Source organism: Oncorhynchus mykiss, chromosome 28, assembly GCF_057628025.1.
Source record: "Oncorhynchus mykiss isolate SJ-2025 chromosome 28, ASM5762802v1, whole genome shotgun sequence".
Classification (NCBI taxonomy): Eukaryota; Metazoa; Chordata; class Actinopteri; order Salmoniformes; family Salmonidae; genus Oncorhynchus; species Oncorhynchus mykiss.
Window position 1 is genome coordinate 15,168,670 of NC_143049.1, and position 20,169 is coordinate 15,188,838.

The 20,169-nt window shown below is 41.3% G+C and overlaps 1 protein-coding gene across 2 annotated transcripts in view; it reads left to right on the plus strand.

Annotated features, from left to right (window-relative positions):
• The window catches only part of klhl14 (kelch-like family member 14), a 44,997-nt gene that overhangs the window by 13,944 nt on the left and 10,884 nt on the right, over positions 1-20,169 (plus strand). For both annotated transcript variants that reach the window (XM_021589256.3, XM_090225480.1), the window contains 2 exons: positions 17,942-18,031; positions 18,206-18,284. In XM_021589256.3, coding sequence (XP_021444931.1) covers positions 17,942-18,031; positions 18,206-18,284 — 169 coding nt within the window. The remainder of the gene's footprint in view (positions 1-17,941; positions 18,032-18,205; positions 18,285-20,169) is intronic.

Here is a 20,169-nt window from a genome sequence, read left to right on the forward strand (position 1 = left end):
CTAATGGTTCTGTCTCTTCGCAGCAAAATCTGCAGAGCTGTGATGGTTTATTCCCCCTATATATAACATTCTATTGGTTCCAAGGATTTTGTATAATCATTTAAATTGAAAAAATGTAGGTTTTGAATCAAGCGTTTTTCATAAATCATGTGTCATGGAATCGGTACAAAGAAAATCTCTTCACAACTATTTTGCAATCTAATGGCACAGTTGTCAAACCTTAAAATAAACTGGTATAATTTTCTATTATTCACAATTTTCTTTAACCAATTTTGGTCTTTAATGCAGAAAAGTTCCTTACTTTCTCCCCCTTCCACTTGCTCTCCCATTTTTTGCCGTAATGCTGCAATTAGTTGGCTGTAATTTTGATTAGAGCAGACATTTCCTACCCTAACCAGAAATCGTGGATGGATGGCAGCATTCGCACGAAACTTAAAGCGCGTTGAACTGCATTTAACCATGGAAAGAGGTCTGGGAATATGACTGAATATAAACAGTGTAGTTATTCCCTCCGCAAGGCAATCTAACAAATGCCAGTACAGGGACAAGGTGGAGTCGCAATTCAACGGCTCAAACACGAGATGTATTTTGCATGGTCTACAGGAAATCATGGACTACAAAAAGATAACCAGCCACGTCACGGACACCGACGTCACGCTTCCAGACAAACTAAACACCTTCTTTGCCCGCTTTGAGGATAATACAGTGCCACCGTCGCAGCCCGCTAACAAGGACTGCGCCTCCCCCACTCCTTCTCAGTGGCTCACGTGAGTAAAGCATTTAAACGTGTTAACCCTCGCAAGGCTGCTGGCCCAGCCGCATCGTCAGATCATGCGCAGACCAGCTGTCTGGTGTGTTTACAGACAAATTCAATCGCTCCCTATCCCAGTCTGTTGTCCCCACATGCTTAAAGATGGCTATCATTGTTTCTGTACCCAAGAAGGCAAAGACAACTAAATGACTACCTCCCCGTAGCACTCACTTTTGTCATCATGAAGTGATTTGACAGACTTGTCAAGGATCATATCACCTCCACCTTACCGGCCACCCTAGACACACTTCAGTTTGCATATCACCCCAACAGGTCCACAGACGACGCAATCGCCATCACACTGTACACTGCCCTATCCCATCTGGACAAAAGGAATACCTATGTAAGAATGCTGTTCATTGACTACAGGTCAGCGTTCAACACCATAGTACCCTCCAAGCTCATAATCAAGCTGGAGGCCCTGGGTCTCAAGCCCGCCCTGTGCAATTGGGTCCTGGACTTTGACGGGCCACCCTCAGGTGGCGAAGGCAGGAAACAACATCTCCACTTCGCTGACCCTCAACACTGGGGCCCCACAAGGGTGCGTGCTCAGCCCCCTCCTGTACACCCTGTTCATCCACGACTGCGTGGCTAGGCACTCGGAGTGTGGTGTCAGGAAAACTACCTCTCACTCAACGTGATCGTGGACTTCAGGAAACAGAAGATGGAGCACCCCCCTATCCACATTGAAGGGACCTCGGTGGAGAAGGAGGAAGGTTTTAAGTTCCTCGGCGTACATATCACAGACAAACTGAAATGGTCCACTCACACAGACAGTGTGGTGAAGAAGGCGCAATAGCGCCTCTTCAACCTCAGGAGGCTGAAGAAATTTGGCTTGTCACCTAAAAACCTGACAAACTTTTACAGATGCATAATCGAGAGCATCCTGTCGGGCTGTATCACAGCCTGGTACGGCAACTGCACCACCCTCAACCGCAAGGCTTTCCAGAGGGTGGTGCTGCCCTCCATGACACCTACAGCACTCAATGTCACAGGAAGGCCAAAAAAGATAATCAAGGACATCAACCACCCGAGCCACTGCCTGTTCACACAATGCCACTCTAAATAATGCCAGTTTAATAATGTTTACATATCTTACATTATTCATATCACATGTATACACTTGTATTTTCTACCATCTATTGCACCTTGCCTATGCGGCTCAGCCATTGCTCATCCGTATACTTACATGTACATATTATCATTCACCCCTTTAGATTTGTGTGTATTAGGTAGCTGTTGGGGAATTGTTAGATTACTTGTTCGATTTTACTGCACTGTCGGAACTAGATGCACAAGCATTTCGCTACACTCACATTAACATCTGCTAATGTACAGTGCCTTGCGAAAGTATTCGGCCCCCTTGAACTTTGCGACCTTTTGCCACATTTCAGGCTTCAAACATAAAGATATAAAACTGTATTTTTTTGTGAAGAATCAACAACAAGTGGGACACAATCATGAAGTGGAACGACATTTATTGGATATTTCAAACTTTTTTAACAAATCAAAAACTGAAAAATTGGGCGTGCAAAATTATTCAGCCCCTTTACTTTCAGTGCAGCAAACTCTCTCCAGAAGTTCAGTGAAGATCTCTGAATGATCCAATGTTGACCTAAATGACTAATGATGATAAATACAATCCACCTGTGTGTAATCAAGTCTCCGTATAAATGCACCTGCACTGTGATAGTCTCAGAGGTCCGTCAAAAGCGCAGAGAGCATCATGAAGAACAAGGAACACACCAGGCAGGTCCGAGATACTGTTGTGAAGAAGTTTAAAGCCGGATTTGGATACAAAAAGATTTCCCAAGCTTTAAACATCCCAAGGAGCACTGTGCAAGCGATAATATTGAAATGGAAGGAGTATCAGACCACTGCAAATCTACCAAGACCTGGCCGTCCCTCTAAACTTTCAGCTCATACAAGGAGAAGACTGATCAGAGATGCAGCCAAGAGGCCCATGATCACTCTGGATGAACTGCAGAGATCTACAGCTGAGGTGGGAGACTCTGTCCATAGGACAACAATCAGTCGTATATTGCACAAATCTGGCCTTTATGGAATAGTGGCAAGAAGAAAGCCAAAGATATCCATAAAAAGTGTCGTTTAAAGTTTGCCACAAGCCACCTGGGAGACACACTAAACATTTGGAAGAAGGTCCTCAGGTCAGATGAAACCAAAATTGAACTTTTTGGCAACAATGCAAAACGTTATGTTTGGCGTAAAAGCAACACAGCTGAACACACCATCCCACAAACATGGTGGTGGCAGCATCATGGTTTGGGCCTGCTTTTCTTCAGCAGGGACAGGGAAGATGGTTAAAATTGATGGGAAGATGGATGGAGCCAAATACAGGACCATTCTGGAAGAAAACCTGATGGAGTCTGCAAAAGACCTGAGACGGAGATTTGTCTTCCAACAAGACAATGATCCAAAACATAAAGCAAAATCTACAATGGAATGGTTCAAAAATAAACATATCCAGGTGTTAGAATGGCCAAGTCAAAGTCCAGACCTGAATCCAATCGAGAATCTGTGGAAAGAACTGAAAACTGCTGTTCACAAATGCTCTCCATCCAACCTCACTGAGCTCGAGCTGTTTTGCAAGGAGGAATGGGAAAAAATGTCAGTCTCTCGATGTGCAAAACTGATAGAGACATACCCCAAGCGACTTACAGCTGTAATCGCAGCAAAAGGTGGCGCTACAAAGTATTAACTTAAGGTGGCTGAATCATTTTGCACGCCCAATTTTTCAGTTTTTGATTTGTTAAAAAAGTTTGAAATATCCAATAAATGTCGTTCCACTTCATGATTGTGTCCCACTTGTTGTTGATTCTTCACAAAAAAATACAGTTTTATATCTTTATGTTTGAAGCCTGAAATGTGGCAAAAGGTCGCAAAGTTCAAGGGGGCCGAATACTTTCGCAAGGCACTGTACATACAACTTTAATCCATTGAAGAAGAGATTCTCCAAAATTGAAATATTCCAGGCATTTATATATAAATTCCAGTCGTACTTTATCAAAACTATTTTCAAAGTCAGCTATGAATACCAGGCCAGGTGTCCCATATTTTTCATAGTGTTCTATCGTTTCCAATCATTTTTTATGGTTAAAACATACTAATAATTGTCCTCTGGTATACCTCCTTGAATCCACTTGTTCTAATAAATCCATGATATTCGTGATTTCCTTTCCGTGCATGAGGGTAATAGTTTGTAGTGTGATTTCCTTTAGGGTCCATTGAGGTATTTAAAACCGTATTATAATCTCCCACCATAATAACAGAGTCTTGTATGGCTTGTAAGCTTGATCAATTATTATTATTATTTTTAAAGAAGCGTTGATCATCATTATTTGCACTGTAATTTAAAAATAATCCATCTACTAATTCATATCATCAACCCTTTTTAAATACTTTGCCCATGGGAGAACTATATTCTGTTCCTCATCAATCTACACACAATACCCCATAATGACAAAGCAAAAACAGGTTTTTAGAAATATTTGCAAATGTATAAAAAAACCTGAAATACCTTATTTACATAAATATTCAGACCCTTTGCTATGAGTCTCGAAATTGAGCTGTTTCCATAGATCATCCTTGAGAGGTTTCTACAACTTGATTTGAGTCCACCTGTGGTAAATTCAATTAATTGGACATGATTTGGAAAGGCACACACCTGTCTATATAAGCTGGATGGGTTCCGCTGGTGTACAGCAATCCTTAAGTCATACCACAGTTTCTCAATTGGATTGAGGTCTGGGCTTTGACTAGGTCATTCCAATACATTTTCCCTTAAACCACTCTAGCGCTGCTTTATCAGTATGCTTAGGGTCATTGTCCTGCTGGTAGGTGAACCTCCGTCCCAGTCTCAAACCTCTGGAAGACTGTAACAGGTTTCTCTCAAGAATTTCCCTGTATTTAGCGCCATCCATCACATGTATCATTCCTTCACACCAGTTTCCAAGTCCCTGCTTATTAAAAACATCCCACAGCATGATGCTGCCACCACCATGCTTCACTGTGGGGATGCTGTTCTCGGGGTGATGAGAGGTGTTGGGTTTGATCCAGACATAGCATTTTCCTGGATGGCCGAAAAGCTAAATTTTAGTCTCATCTGACCAGAGTGCCTTCTTCCATATGTTTGGGGAGTCTCCCACATGCCTTATGGCGAACACCAAACATGTTTGTTTATTTCTTTCTTTATGCAATGGCTTTTTTTCTGGTCACTCTTCCGTAAAACCTAGCTCTGATACTCCAATCACCGCTGTGGAGCTTTGCAACTCCTTCAGGGTTATCTTTGGTCTCTTTGTTGCCTCTCTGATTAATGCCCTCCTTGCCTGGAGGTTTGGTGGGTGGCCCTCTCTTGGCAGGTTTGTTGTGGTGCCATATTCTTTCCATTTTTTTAATAATGGATTTAATGGTGCTCTGTGGGATGTTCAAAGTTTTGGGTGTTTTGTTATAACCCAACCCTGATCTGTAGTTCTCCACAACTTTGTCCCTGACCTGTATGGAGAGCTCCTTGGTCTTCATGGTGCCGCATGCTTGGTGGTGCCCCTTGCTTAGTGGTGTTGCAGACTCTGGGGCCTTTCAGAACATGTGTATATATACTGAGATCATGTGACAAATCATGTGACACTTAGATTGCAAACAGGTGGACTTTATTTAACTAATTATGTTACTTCTGAAGGTAATTGGTTGCACTAGATCTTATTTAAGGGCTTCATAGCAAAGGGGGTGAATACATATGCAAGTACCACTTTTACGTTTTGTATTAACTTTTTATTTAAAAAAATTGGGGACTATTTTGTGTACGTCCACTACATGAAATCCAAATAAATTACAGGTTGTATTGCAACAAAATTCAAAAACGCTAAGGGGGATGACTACTTTTGCAAGGACCTGGATACCCAAATACACACAAATCTAAGTAAAGGAATGGAATTAAGAATATAAAAATATATGGACCAGCAATATCAGATCGGCATAGAATAAGACACAGTAGAATAGTATAGGATACAGTATACACATACAGTTGAGTCGGAAGTTTACATAATTTGAGTCAATTGGAGGTGTACTTGTGGATGTATTTCAAGGCCTACCTTCAAACTCAGTGCCTCTTTGCTTGACATCATGGGAAAATCAAAAGAAATCAGCCAAGACCTCAGAATTCTTTTTTTTAGACCTCCACAAGTCAGATTCATCCTTGGGAGCAATTTCCAAATGCCTGAAGGTACCACATTCATCTGTACAAACAATAGTACGCAAGCATAAACACCATGGGACCAACAGCAAATGACCTTGTGAAGATGCTGGAGAAAACAGGTCCAAAAGTATCTATATCCACAGTAAAACGAGTCCTATATCGACAAAACCTGAAAAGCCGCTCAGCAAGGAAAAAGACACTGCTCCAAAACCGGACTGGTGCACTTCACAAAATAGATGGCATTATGAGGTAGGAAAATTATGTGGATATATTGAAGCAACATCTCAAGATATATTGAAGATATATTGAAGCAAGACATGAGTCAGGAAGTTAAAGCTTGGTTGCAAATGGGTCTTCCAAATTGTCAATGACCCCAAGCATACTACCAAAGTTGTGGCAATATGGCTTAAGGACAACAAAGTCAAGGTATTGGAGTGGCCATCACAAAGCCCTGACCTCAATCCTATAGAAAATGTGTGGGCAGAACTGAAAAAGCGTGTGCGAGCAAGGAGGCCTACAAATCTGACTCAGTTATGACTAATTTATCGGCCATGGAGAATGAGAGCCCACTGTTCTTGGTAGCGGGCGGCGTCGGTGGCACGGTGTTATCCTCAAAGCGGGAAAATTGTCCGTGACATGGCTGGTTTTCATTTTGTAGTCCTTGATTGTCTGTGGACCCTGCCACATACGTCTTGTGTCTGAGCCGTTGATTTGCGACTCCACTTTGTCTCTATACTGACGTTTTGCCTGTTTGATTGCCTTGCGGAGGAATAACTAGACTGTTTGTATTCTGCCATATTCCCAGTCACCTTGCCATAGTAAATGCGGTGTTTCGCACTTTCAGTGTTGTGCCAATGCTGCCATCTATCCACGGTTTCTGGTTAGGGTAGGTTTTAATAGTCACAGTGGGTAGATTTCCTATACATTTCCTGATAAACTCAGTCACCATTATCAATATTATTCTCGGAAGCTACCCAGAACATATCCCAGACCGCGTGACCAAAACAATCTTGAAGGCCTACAATAGGCCTACATAGGCCGCACTGCACTGGTTAATGAATGAATGGAATTCTAATGGTTTCCGGTTTCCGTGGTGAATTATTAGCTAGCTAGCCTGCTGGCATGGGAGAGATCGCGTTTGTAAAATGATACATGCTTGCACAGGCCGTAGAGGCATACAGGTAGGTTTATACAACCCCCAACTTTTGCGAACCAAATAGTAATAAGGAAAAAATAATGTGTAGGTGCTTTTTTCCCGAGCGAGATTACGCTTATGAATTTCCTGCATGGGCTGCGGGACAGTGGAATTATGACATTTCCGAAACCAGAGACAGAGAAACAGCTTCTATATCCAGGCCATCAGACTGATTAACAGCCACCACTAGATGACCTCTGCTCAATACCCTGCTCTCTGCCAAGTACCCTACTCTGCCCCTCAGTCACTGTCACTAGCCAGATAGCACCGGGCACTGTACCCTGCACCTTAGGGACTTCTGCCCTATGTTCATAGTCATTGAACACTAGCCACTTGAATTATGTTAACGTACTATTTATATATCTTCTGCTGTAAAATGTTGGATTATTGTGTGCTTGTTGACATTTACTGCATTGATTGATAGGAACTAGGAACATAAGCATTTCGCTGCACCCGCCATAACACCTACTCAGCAGTGTACGCGATCAATAACATTTGATTTAACTAAAATAACCACTCGTTCAAATCTTTAAACATCAACTGAATGTTAAATATTAAGGCATTTAAGGAAATCTGACACCTACATGCTCCTTCCATTGTGATGCACTGAAGTCAGGGACTATAATCCCCTTTCCTCATTCAAGATAAAGCTGTGTTAGTTCCCCTATCTGTCTGAGGCTCAATGGAAGACCTCCGCGTGTCAGCCACACACACACACACACACACACACACGTTACACACACACACACGTTACACACACACACGTTACACACACACACGTTACACACACACACACACACGTTACACACACACGTTACACACACACACACGTTACACACGTTACACACACACATTACACACACAGAGAAGATAATGCTGTGTTAGTCAGTCCCTATCTGTCTGAGCTAGACTCCCCTCAATGAATGGAAGACTTTCACATGTCAGCTAGCCACAGCGATTGAGATTGCAGCTGAGGAGTGAAGAAAATAAATTAGATTCAAGGCTGTCTAATTTTACAGCAACTGTGATCCATCAGACTAGCGGGAGGTGACAGTGGAAATGACGGATGGAGACAGACAGGTGGCCTTACCATTTCACTGACTTACGCTCAAAAGCACGGCACGGGCCCCTAGATTTATTGAGTGAACATGATCCTGTTCATTATGACTGTCACCTAAGACCATTTCTCTCCATCTCAACGGGGGTCACTTTAGCAGGGGAAGATGGAAAGGAGAACATGAGAGGGATAGGAGGACAACTTTAACATATAGACAGTGTACAGGCAGGGAGTTTTTTTGGCCCTGTGAGCTGCCGAGTGTTGTCAAATATAAAACAACAATCAATGAAATGTATTTTTAAAAGCCCTTTTTACATCAGCAGTTGTCACAACGTGCTTTACAGAGATACCCAGCCTAAACCCCCAAATGAACAAGCAATGCGGAGGCAAAAGCAGAAGCACAATGGCTAGGAAAAACTCCCTAGAAGTCAGGAACCTAGTAATAATAATAATAATACATTTTATTTGCACCTTTCAAGATATACAAGGACACTTACAGAGTAAAACATAAAATAGCAAATATAAACATGGCAATACTAAAAGCAAAGGACCTGATTCCGACCCGAGCTAAGTGCGCATAAATGGAACATAATTAGATTTTTATGCACTTTTCTCTCTACACATATTCTGACCTTGAACTTAAACATGAGAACAGCATGCTATTCACCCGCTATTCGTTTGGGGTAGAGATCAAAGAACTGAAGGTGCGGCGGAGGTATTCTGATCTTGACTCAATTCCCATATAATTCAACCGCCTTTACGCACAATGAAATGATGAATAAGGTCAAGTAACTTGTCGGTTCCAAGTGGAACAACATCTACTTTCTTCTTTTTCAGATAGAAATAACACCATTCTTCATGCAATGTAACTTTTTAATTGATAAGAGCTAGGTTAATTGATAAGAGCTAGGTAAATGAGTAAGCCGTTTGGATGAGGAGATTGTAATATATCCATTTTACCTTACTTGCGTACTATTGTTTGTACAGATTAACGTGGTACCTTCAGTCATTTGGAAATTGCTCCCAAGGGTGAACCAGACTTGTGGAGGTCTCCAATTTTTTTTCTGAGGTCTTGGCTGATTTCTTTTGATTTTCCCATGATGTCAAGCAAAGAGGCCCTCTGTTTGAAGGTAGGCCTTGAAATACATCCACAGGTACACCTCCAATTGTCTCAAATGATGCCAATTAGCCTATCAGAAGCTTCTGAAGCCATAAAATAATTTTCTGGAATTTTCCAAGCTGTTTAAAGGCACAGTCAACTAAGTGTATGTAAACATCTGACCACTGGAATTGTGATAGTGAATTTTAAGTGAAATAATCTGTTTGTAAATAATTGTTGGAAAAATTGCTTGTGTCGTGCACAAAGTAGGAGTCCTAACCGACTTGCCAAAACTATAGTTTGTTAACAAGCAATTTGTGGAGTGGTTGAAAAACAAGTTTTAATTACTCCAACCTAAGTGTATATAAACTTCCGACTTCAACTGTATATATATAGCATTTTACATATTAAATCAAAAGAAGAGATAAATAATATTTGTCCAGCCTTTGCTGCTATGCTTGAGATGTGCATAATATAATGCAACCCTAATCAAAAATAACAAAAACTGAGCTATACTGTGGGTTGTTGTAACATTTAAACTTAAAACATGTTTTATTTTTTTTGCACTGCATGGATCACAGGTGTGGTTGAATGCAGCATTGCTGTATGGTGCACTCAAAATGTATTGTTGTTGAGTAGCCAGCAGTGGTATAAAGTACTTAATTAAAAATACTAAATACCTAAAGAAAATAACGTACTTTTTACTTTATACATTTTTCCTGACACTGAAAAGTTACATTTTGACAGTGAAATTGTCCAATTCACACACTAATCAAGAGAACATCCCTGGTCATCCCTACTGCCTCTGATCTGGTGGACTCACTAAGCACAAATGCTTCATTTGTAAATTATGTCTAAGTGTTGGAGTGTGTCTCTGGCTATTCGTAAATGAAATTTAAAAAATGGAAATTGTGCCGTTTGGTTGACTTAATAGAAGGAATTGGAAAGATTCATACTTTTACTTTATATTAAAGCAATTCTATTTACTTTTGAGACTTAAGTATATTTAAAACCAAATCCTTTTAGATTTTTACTCAAGTAGTATTTTACTGGGTGACTTTTACTTGAGTCGTTTTCTATTATTAAGGCAGCGTTACCTTTACTCAAGTTTGACATTTGGATACTTTTTCCACGAGTGGTTGCCAGCCTAGGCTACCTGCTCAAATGTTGCTGTAATATACCTACATGTTTCTCCTTTGCATGGTGCTTTGTTCCAGGTTTTGTTTTTTGGTTATTCATTGTCAAGCTTTAAAAACCAAAGCCAGACTGCAACAGTTTAGTAGCCTAGCTAGGACTCTGACATGTGTCTGTACACTTTCCCACCGCTGCGCGCTGTAAACGGGACACACAAAAGCAGCGCAATTGAAGTTGAATTCATTGGTGCATCAGGCTTTAATTTAATAAAGTAGATGACAACTGTTGAGTCATTTATTTTTTCTTTTGGAAAAGTTTTATTGACACATTTCCTTTAAAAACAGCTCATACATTTTTTACATCATTGATACACATAAAAACGGCAACAAAACATAAAACACAGCATTTGAAAGTTACATTTAAATTAGTTAAAAAGTACATGTTGTTAAAACCAATGAAAACAACCATGAATAAAAGTACTTTCCTTGTAAAAACATAAAATCTGTAAAAGCCATTTAAAATGTGTACTAATGATCTAACAAAGGTAAAACATTTTTAAGACATGAAAAACATGTTAAAAAGTCACTTTGTTAAAAGGCTGTCTTCGGTCCCTTGTACAGGAGCGGGGTGTGTCCTTTATCAAGCTCACCTCATCCTGCTCTTCTGAATAGATCATCGTCCCATCCTTCGGGGCCCAGAGGAGATCCCTCCCCTAGGCGCATCGCCCTAGGCGCCGCAGCGCTGTCAGGCCGTGGCCGCCGGGACCTAGGGTGTTGTGGGGGACCCTTCGCCTGGGGTCGAGGCCCCCTTCCTTCCGTACCACCCCAGGGCTTCCGTGGCTACCATGGCCACTGCCTGGGGGGTGGTCTCTACGTTTTTCGCTACCAGCAGGTTACGGGAGGACCACAGTGCTTCCTTCAGGCACGTGAGGGTGGGCCAGAGCTTGGTGAAGGCCTTCGATGGAATGGGCCTTCGGCCCACCCCATACAGCACGAGCTGAGGTGTTAGGTCCTCCCCTGCTGGCAGACACGAGGTGATCAGGGGGCCTGCTTCCTTCCACAGGTCCCTGGCGGCTCTGCATTCCCAGAGCATGTGCCTCACCGACTCTTCTTGGCCGCAGCCTGGTCGGGGGCACGCGGATGTCCTCGCCATGCCCCGTGAGTGCATAACGGCCCTGACCGGGAGGATCTCGTGGGCGACCATCCAGGACAGGTCCCGATGCCGATTCAGGAGAGCAGGATGGGCCACGTTGCGCCAAACCGTTGTGGGCTCACCTATAGCGAGCCCGCGCACTGGACACACTGGTTCCCGATCCTGCACAAGAGAGAAAAGAGAGCGGTGTTTTGTTAAGACCGTGACTGTTTCTTTTTCCAGTTTAAAATGTCTTAAAAACTTCTGGAGCTGGACGTAGTGCGGGGGTAGCAGGAAAGAGACTGGGGCTCGCAGGTCGACTGGGATCAGCCTCAGAGTCCTGAGGTAAGATCCCAGCCAGAACCGTGCGAGGGCCTGGGTCTTGTTGTTGACCGGGGAGGTGGCAAGAGTCAGATGTAAAGCTGTGTAGCGGCTGCCCAGGAACAAGTAGAGGTCAGGCAAGCCTTTCCCCCCCTTGGACCTGGGCCTCTTGACCACCTCCCTCCTCAGCCTCTCCCACTTGCCTCCCCACAGGAAGTAAAAAAGCATCCGCTCCAGGTCTAAAATACTCCTTCGAGGGGGGGTAAAAACAGAACTGATTAATAAAAGCACAGAGTAATTTATACTCCCTTGTGTGTCCTAGCCTATTAGCCACGTTATGACTGACTTTTGATCAATGCCCTTGCTATATTGATTGCATTGACATTCCCAGCCGTAGGTACAGTAGTCCGTTTTTTCTCAAAATATTGCGTCATTTAAATTTGAACAGTGCATCCCGAATGGGTGGAGGCAGCAAACAATGTACAAGGTCAGCTGTGATTTGCAAACGGATAGCAATATTTTTGGGACTACAAAGAAATATACTGTATTCATGAATTATATTAATCATGCATTGAACTGCATCCATATATTCTGCCAAGAATGCCTTACTGTACACCATGGAATTTTGAGTCAAATAGAACCTATTTTTAAAACATCTTATAAAGTTGGTTTAGAAGCATGAACTAGGAAATTTATATTTTTGACTGATATTATGATTGTCTGTTTCATATCTACAAAGTAGTTAAAATGCTGCCAGTTCCACTTTAAAGGTCCAATGCAGACGTTTTAATCAAAAAATCAAATCATTTCTGGGTAGCATTTACCTTACTGTGATTGTTTTCAATTAAAATGGTCAAAAAGAAACTTCTTAGCAAAGAGCAATTTCTCAAGAAATAATTTTGCTAGGACTGTCTGGGTGTTAGGGGCTTGAGTGGGGAGGGGATAACTGAAAACGAGCTGTTATTGGCAGAGAGGTTTGGAACTGTCTTTCTAATTGGTCTAATTTACCACCTTGTGGCCAAAACTACTTCCCACCAAGACTACTTCCCACCAAAACAAGCTGAAAATTCAAACAGCACTTACAATAAAAGAGCATCATAATTTTCACAATTTCACAGTATTATTCCAATCTCATAATGTGGATATACAGTACCAGTCAAAAGTTTGGACACACTAAAAAAATATTTTATATTTGAAATTCTTCAAAGTAGCCACCCTTTGGCTTGATGACAACTTTGCACACTCTTGGCATTCTCTCAACCAGATTTATGAGGTAGTCACCTGGAATGAATTTCCATTAACAAGTGTGCCGTGTTAAAAGTTCAATTGTGGAATTTCTTTCCTTCTTAATGCGTTTGAGCCATTCAATTGTGTTGTGACAAGATGGGGTTGGTATACAGAAGAAAGCCCTATTTGGTAAAAGACCAAGTCCATATTATGACAAGAACAGCTCAAATAAGAAAAGAGAAATGACAGTCCATCATTACTTTAAAGAAATGAAGGTCATTCAATCTGGAAAATTTCAAGAACTTTAAAGTCTATGTTTTCAATTTTTTTGTTTTTGACCGTGTGTGTGGTTCCCAATCAGAGGCAGCTGTCTATCGTTGTCTCTGATTAGGGATCACATATAAGTTGTCATTTTCCTTTTGGGTTTTGTGGAATCTTGTTTTCTGTTCAGTATCTGTACCTGACAGAACTGTGTGCTTTCGTTTTCACTTTTGCTATTTTGTTTGAGTGTTTTTTGAAAATAAAAATCATGAACACTTTCCACACTTTGCGCTTTGGTCCACTCCTTTTGACGAGAGCCGTTACAAAAGTGCAGTTGCAAAAGCCTTCGAGCGCCATGATGAAACTGGCTCTCTTGAGGACCACCACCGGAAAGGAAGACCCAGAGCTACCTCTGCTGCAGAGGATAAGTTCATTAGAGTTACCAGTCTCAGAAATGGGCAATTAACTGCACCTCAGATTGCAGCTCAAATAAATGCTTCACAAAGTTCAAGTAACAGACACATCTCAACATCAACTGTTCAGAGAAGACTGCGTGAATCATGCCTTCATGGTTGAATTGCTGTAAAGCAACCACTACGAAAGGACACCAATTATAAGAAGAGACTTGCTTGGGCCAAGAAACATGAGCAATGGACATTAGACCAGTGGAAATCTGTCCTTTGGTCTGATGAGTCCAAATTTGATATTGTTGGTTCTATCCGCCGTGTCTTTGTGAGACGCAGAGTAGGTGAACGGATGATCTCCGCATGTGTGGTTCCCACTGTGAAGCATGGAGGAGGAGGTGTGATTGTGTGGGTGTGCTTTTGCTGGTTACACTTTTAGGGATTTATTTAGAAATCAAGGCACACTTAAGCAGCATGGCTACCACTGCATTCTGCAGCGATACGCCATCCAATCATACCATCATTTGCGCTTAGTGGGACTATCATTTGTTTTTCAACAGGACAATGATCCAAAACACACCTCCAGGCTGTGTAAGGGCTATTTGACCAAGAAGGAGAGTGATGAAGCGCTGCATCAGATGACCTGGCCTCCACAATCACCCGACCTCAACCCAATTGAGATGGTTTGGGATGAGTTTGTTTCACAATTTTTTGGGTTGTTACATGTTTCCATAAGTGTTATTTCATAGTTTTGATGCCATCTTCAATATTATTCTACAATGTAAAAAATAAAATAAAAACTTGAATGAGTAGGTGTCCAAACTTTTGACTAGTAATGTATATATAAAACACCTTTAAGTCCCCAAGCAGCACTGTGGCAGGGCATGTGGAGCAGGAAGATGTTAATACCTTAGATCATTCAGCGACGAAGACAGGGGAGGATTTGGCAGGCCTTTATATTTTTTTTATATTTTAGCATTATATTTTGAGCGCTAGGCATTCAAATAAGGTCAGATTCTGTACCTGTGTTAATGACATATGTAGGTCTGATCGGTGGAGAACAGCAGGGCCTGTGGAGCGATGTTTCCCTGTGTAGACGTAGCCAGGAGAGGCAGAAATGTTGAGAGACAGAAATTCTTTGGGTTTAGTACAAAGGTTTCATTCAGACAACGATTGCATTTTCTGTGATGACATTGATAATTAGGTTTTTGTTATCGAGGGATTATGTGTTAAATGGAGCAAACTTGCGTTTGACAGAGGGGGCTGGTTCAATGTGGAATAGTCAGATTTTGTATCCTAAAACTCATTGGGCTAAACTCAAACAGCAGCCTACAGCAGTAAAAATCGACAATCCCCACAGAAACGCTAAAAGGATCTGCAGAGTTTCTATATTTCTATGACTTATGACAGGGTGGCAGGTAGCCTAGTGGTTAGAGCATTGGGCCAGTAGCTGAAAAGTTTCTGGATCAAATCCCTTCGCTGCCAAGATAAAAAATCTACCCCTGTTCTACCCCTGAGCAAGGCAATTAACCCACTGTTCCCCGGGTGCTGAAGACATGGATGTCAATTAAGGCAGCTCCTTGCACCTTTTTGATTCAGAGGGGTTGGGTTAAATGCGGAACACACATTTCAGTTGACTGCTGACTTTAGTTAATTACAATATGAGTGAAATAGTTTTCCTTCCCAAAAATTGTAATTAAGTATTTTAAAAAGCAGCTTTTCTGTGTTGGAATGGTGTGGGCATTAAAAAGGAAATAGCAAGCATAAGGTATAAGGAAATAGCAAGCATTTTTTAAACGATCTGTTGAGATACAAGTTTGAGGTGTTTTTTTTAAGGGTTTTTCTCAAATGTATGCTTTGGCCTCAAATACGAGTATAGGATTAGTCAACAACTGTATTTGGGTATAAATTCAAATAATATTATCTTTTAAAAACAAGATTTTAACTGAACAGTTACTTTAATAGTCCATGCAAAAGGTGATACAAATTAAAATGAGAAACAGTCCGAGAGAAGCTAGCAAGAATCTAGGAAGACACCTACAGAGAAGAAACCTAGAGAGGAAGAAACCTAGAGAGGAACCGGTCTCTGAGGGGTTGGACAGTCCTCTTCTGGCTGTACCAGACAGAGATTTAAGAGTACATGTGGCGTTTCAAGACGTTCAGATGTTCATAGATGACCAGCAGAGACCAGCAACACTCAACGCTTCAAGATTCTATATCAGTTGACTTTTCATAAGAACCCCAACACACCAATGTCTGAATAAGTTACAAGAATTAATTGTTTTGAATCTTTTGGTTGATTTTGTGCTAATGTTCCTATTTGATGGATTTCTAGCATTTAAACTGCAAGAGCATGCTCAGTTTACGAACATATGATTCATCAATTATCCCAGGTTTTCTTATTACGTTTCTGACTTACAGTTGAAGTCAGAAGTTTATATACACTGAGGTTGGAGTTATTAAAACTCGTTTTTCAACCACTCCACAAAATTCTTGTTAACGAACTATAGTTTTGTCAAGTTGGTTAGGACATCTACTTTGTGCATTACACAAGTAATTTTTTCAACATTTGCTTACAGACAGATTATTTCACTTATAATTCACTGTATCACAATTCCAGTGGGTCAGAAGTTTACATACACTAAGTTGACTGTGCCTTTAAACAGCTTGGGAAATTCCAGAAAAATTATGTCATAGGCTAATTGACATCATTTGGGTCAATTGGAGGTGTACCTGTGGATGTATTTCAAGGCCTACCTTCAAACCCAGTGCCTCTTTGCTTGACATGATGGGAAAATCAAAAGAAATCAGCCAAGACCTCAGAAAAAAAATTGTAGACCTCCACAAGTCTGGTACATACTTGGGAGCAATTTCCAAACACCTGAAGGTACCACGTTCATCTGTACAAACAATAGTACGCAAGTATAAACACCATGGGACCACGCAGCTGTCATACCGCTCAGGAAGGAGACACGTTCTGTCTCCTGGAGATGAACGTACTTTGGTACGAAAAGTGCAAATCAATCCCAGAACAACAGCAAAGGACCTTGTGAAGATGCTGGAGGAAACCGGTGCAAAAGTATCTATATCCACAGTAAAACAAGTCCTATATCGACTTAACCTGAAAGGTCGCTCAGCAAGGAAGAAGCCACTGCTCCAGAACCGCCATAAAAAAGCCATACTACGGCACATTGGGAAAAAGATTGTACTTTTTGGAGAAATGTCCTCTGGTCTGATGAAACAAAAATAGAACTGTTCGGCCATGATGACCATCATTATGTTTGGAGGAAAAAGGGGAAGCTTGCAAGCCGACGAACACAATCCCAACCGTGAAGCACAGCATCATGTTGTTGGGGTGCTTTGCTGCAGATGTGACTGGTGCACTTCACAAAATAGATGGCATCATGAGGTAGGAAAATGATGTGGCTATATTGAAGCAACATCTCAAGACATCAGTCAGGAAGTTAAAGCTTGGTCGCAAATGGGTCTTCTAAATGGACAATGACCTCAAGCATACTTCCAAAGTTGTGGCAAAATGGCTTAAGGACAACGAAGTCAAGGTATTCGAATGGCCATCACAAAGCCCTGACCTCAATCCTATAGAAAATTTGTGGGCAGAACTGAAAAAGCGTGTACGAACAAGGAGGCCTACAAACCTGACTCAGTTACATCAGCTCTGTCAGGAGGAATGGGCCAAAATTCACACAACTTATTGTGGGAAACTTGTGGAAGGCTACCTGAAACGTTTGACCCAAGTTAAACAATTTAAAGGCAATGCTACCAAATACTAATTGAGTGTATGTAAACTTCTGATCCACTGGGAATGTGATGAAAGAAATAAAAGCTGAAATAAATCACTCTACTATTTGTCTGACATTTCACATTCTTAAAATAAAGTGGTGATCCTAACTTTCCTAAGACAGATAATTTTGGGGGGATTAAATGTCAGGAATTGTGAAAAACAGAGTTTAAATGTATTTGGCTAAGGTATATGTTAACGTCTGACTTCAACTGTATGTCCTGCACCATTCTGTGTCCTTTTATAACCCGTTTCTGACATCCTCCACTATGTTGTGTTGTGTCTTCCAGTAATGCCTTACAACAGTGCCCATCACTGTGTGGTGGAGGTGGAAAACTTCATACTACTTCTGGGTGGAGAGGACCAGTGGAACCCCAATGGTAACATCACTACTGATACTACTACTAATACCAGTAGTAATACAAATTAATCTATATATGTGTTTAGTATTTATATTCATAATTTGCACTTTATTTCCCATCAACATTGTTTGATTAGATAAGTGTGGCCATATTAACTATTTATGGATCTTGATTATGTCGTGTATTTTGCAGGAAAGCACAGCACCAATCATGTCAGCCGTTATGATCCACGATTCAACAGTTGGATACAACTTCCCCCTATGCAGGAAAGGTAAGTGAATGTGAACAAGATTGACACAGTAATGCAATACAATAGATGTGTTCATTATTGCACTGATTATTAACACTGAATGATTACGGTGTCTGTGTGTGACATTACACTTTTAAGGAGATGAAATCTGAACTTTTCTGTAGGATAGAAAGACTTCATCCTGGGATGTTTTGAAACATTACATGGTGTCTTGTAACACCACTTTAATCAAGTGTTGTGCAACACCTTGCCAGGGACTGGGAGCATTACTGTGAAAGGTAGAAAACACTATTTTGGTGTTTGTTTCGAGTTCTGTTTAATGCAGAATTAGATACCTTCTTTTATGGTGTTTCCTCTCTGAAGCTCCTAAACACTATTATGGTGTTTCAAATCCTGTCTAGTGCAGAATTAGATCACTTGTTCTGGTGTATTTTCATATTTAAAAACGATTTACATGTATCGGATTATTTGACCAGTTTAACGCATTTTGGCAGGCATTGTTGAGCACAGTGCTCAATCCACAGCAAGCATAGCAGGATACTGTATTTGCCTCTACCATTAGATGTTGGGTTTTGTGGGAATGGGTCATCTCATCATTGACCGTTCATCATGATCCATTACACCTCATGGCAAGCTTCTTAAGACTAATATAGAAGTACACTTTTTTTTAAAAACATGCATACATTGTGTTACCCATAATCCTCTAATAACCTAGCCACGTGGCAAGATATTATAAAGGAGCATTTTTATGATGAAAATGGTCTTCCCCAAACTTGAAACTCACGTGCTGAGTATATATGCCAGTTAAAAAAAAAACATGCGCTGTTTGCCTTAAACTGTGCATCATTCACAAGTGATAATATATCATTAATTAGTGAAAGGCTAATATTGTCACCCATCAGACAACTCTTGATTTAATCTTGGCTTGTACTCAACATGTACTCAACAATGTATGTGTGAAATTAGTTTTTATTTAGAATGGACCATTATCATGCACCTGTCTCGAAACAGGGGCAGCGGAAAACAATAAATGTCATCTATACACTTCAATAGCGAATGTAGGACGTTTTCCCCGTGGTTCATTTTCATTCCAGCCAGGTAGGCTATACTCCTGCTGTAAAGCAAAGCAATGTGCTTAATATTAGGAAAGTTGATAAATAACTATAACAGGCCTAGCTTATAGAAAGCTGATGGAATACTCCACTTTTTAGTGTTTTAGTGTTTTTTTTGTTTTCTTGCGCGATTGCATAGCCAAAATGGCACCGGAAGAAATGGCAGCAGTTTTACGGGCGCCCAACCAATTGTGCTATTATTTTTTTGTAACTTATTTTGTACATAATGTTTCTGCAACTGTATCTTACGGAAGAAAAGAGCTTCTGGATATCAGGACAGCGATCACTCACCTCGGATTAGACAAAGATTTTTTCTTCAACAAGCAAGACGCACAAGACATTCTCCAAACACCCGACAGGGCCAACATCCCCGTTATTTGCAAGAGGAAGCGACGCAGGTACAGAGGACAAAGAGCCGGATGCCTGGTCAGGACCCAGAAAAGGCGAGTGGGAAAACTGCCGTTACCGTCAATACTACTCGCCAACGTGCAATCATTGGACAATAAACTAGACGAGGTACGATCACGAATATCCTACCAACGGGACATCAAAAACTGTAATATCCTATGTTTCACGGAATTGTGGCTGAATGACGACATGGATATTCAGCTAGCAGGATATACGCTGCACCGGCAGGATAGAACAGCACACTCCGTAAGACGAGGGGGGGGGGGGGGGGGGGGGGGGGGGGGGGGGGGGGGGCGGTCTGTGCATATTTGTAAACAACAGCTGGTGCACGAAATCTAAGGAAGTCTCTAGATTTTGCTTGACTGAAGTAGAGTATATTGTGATAA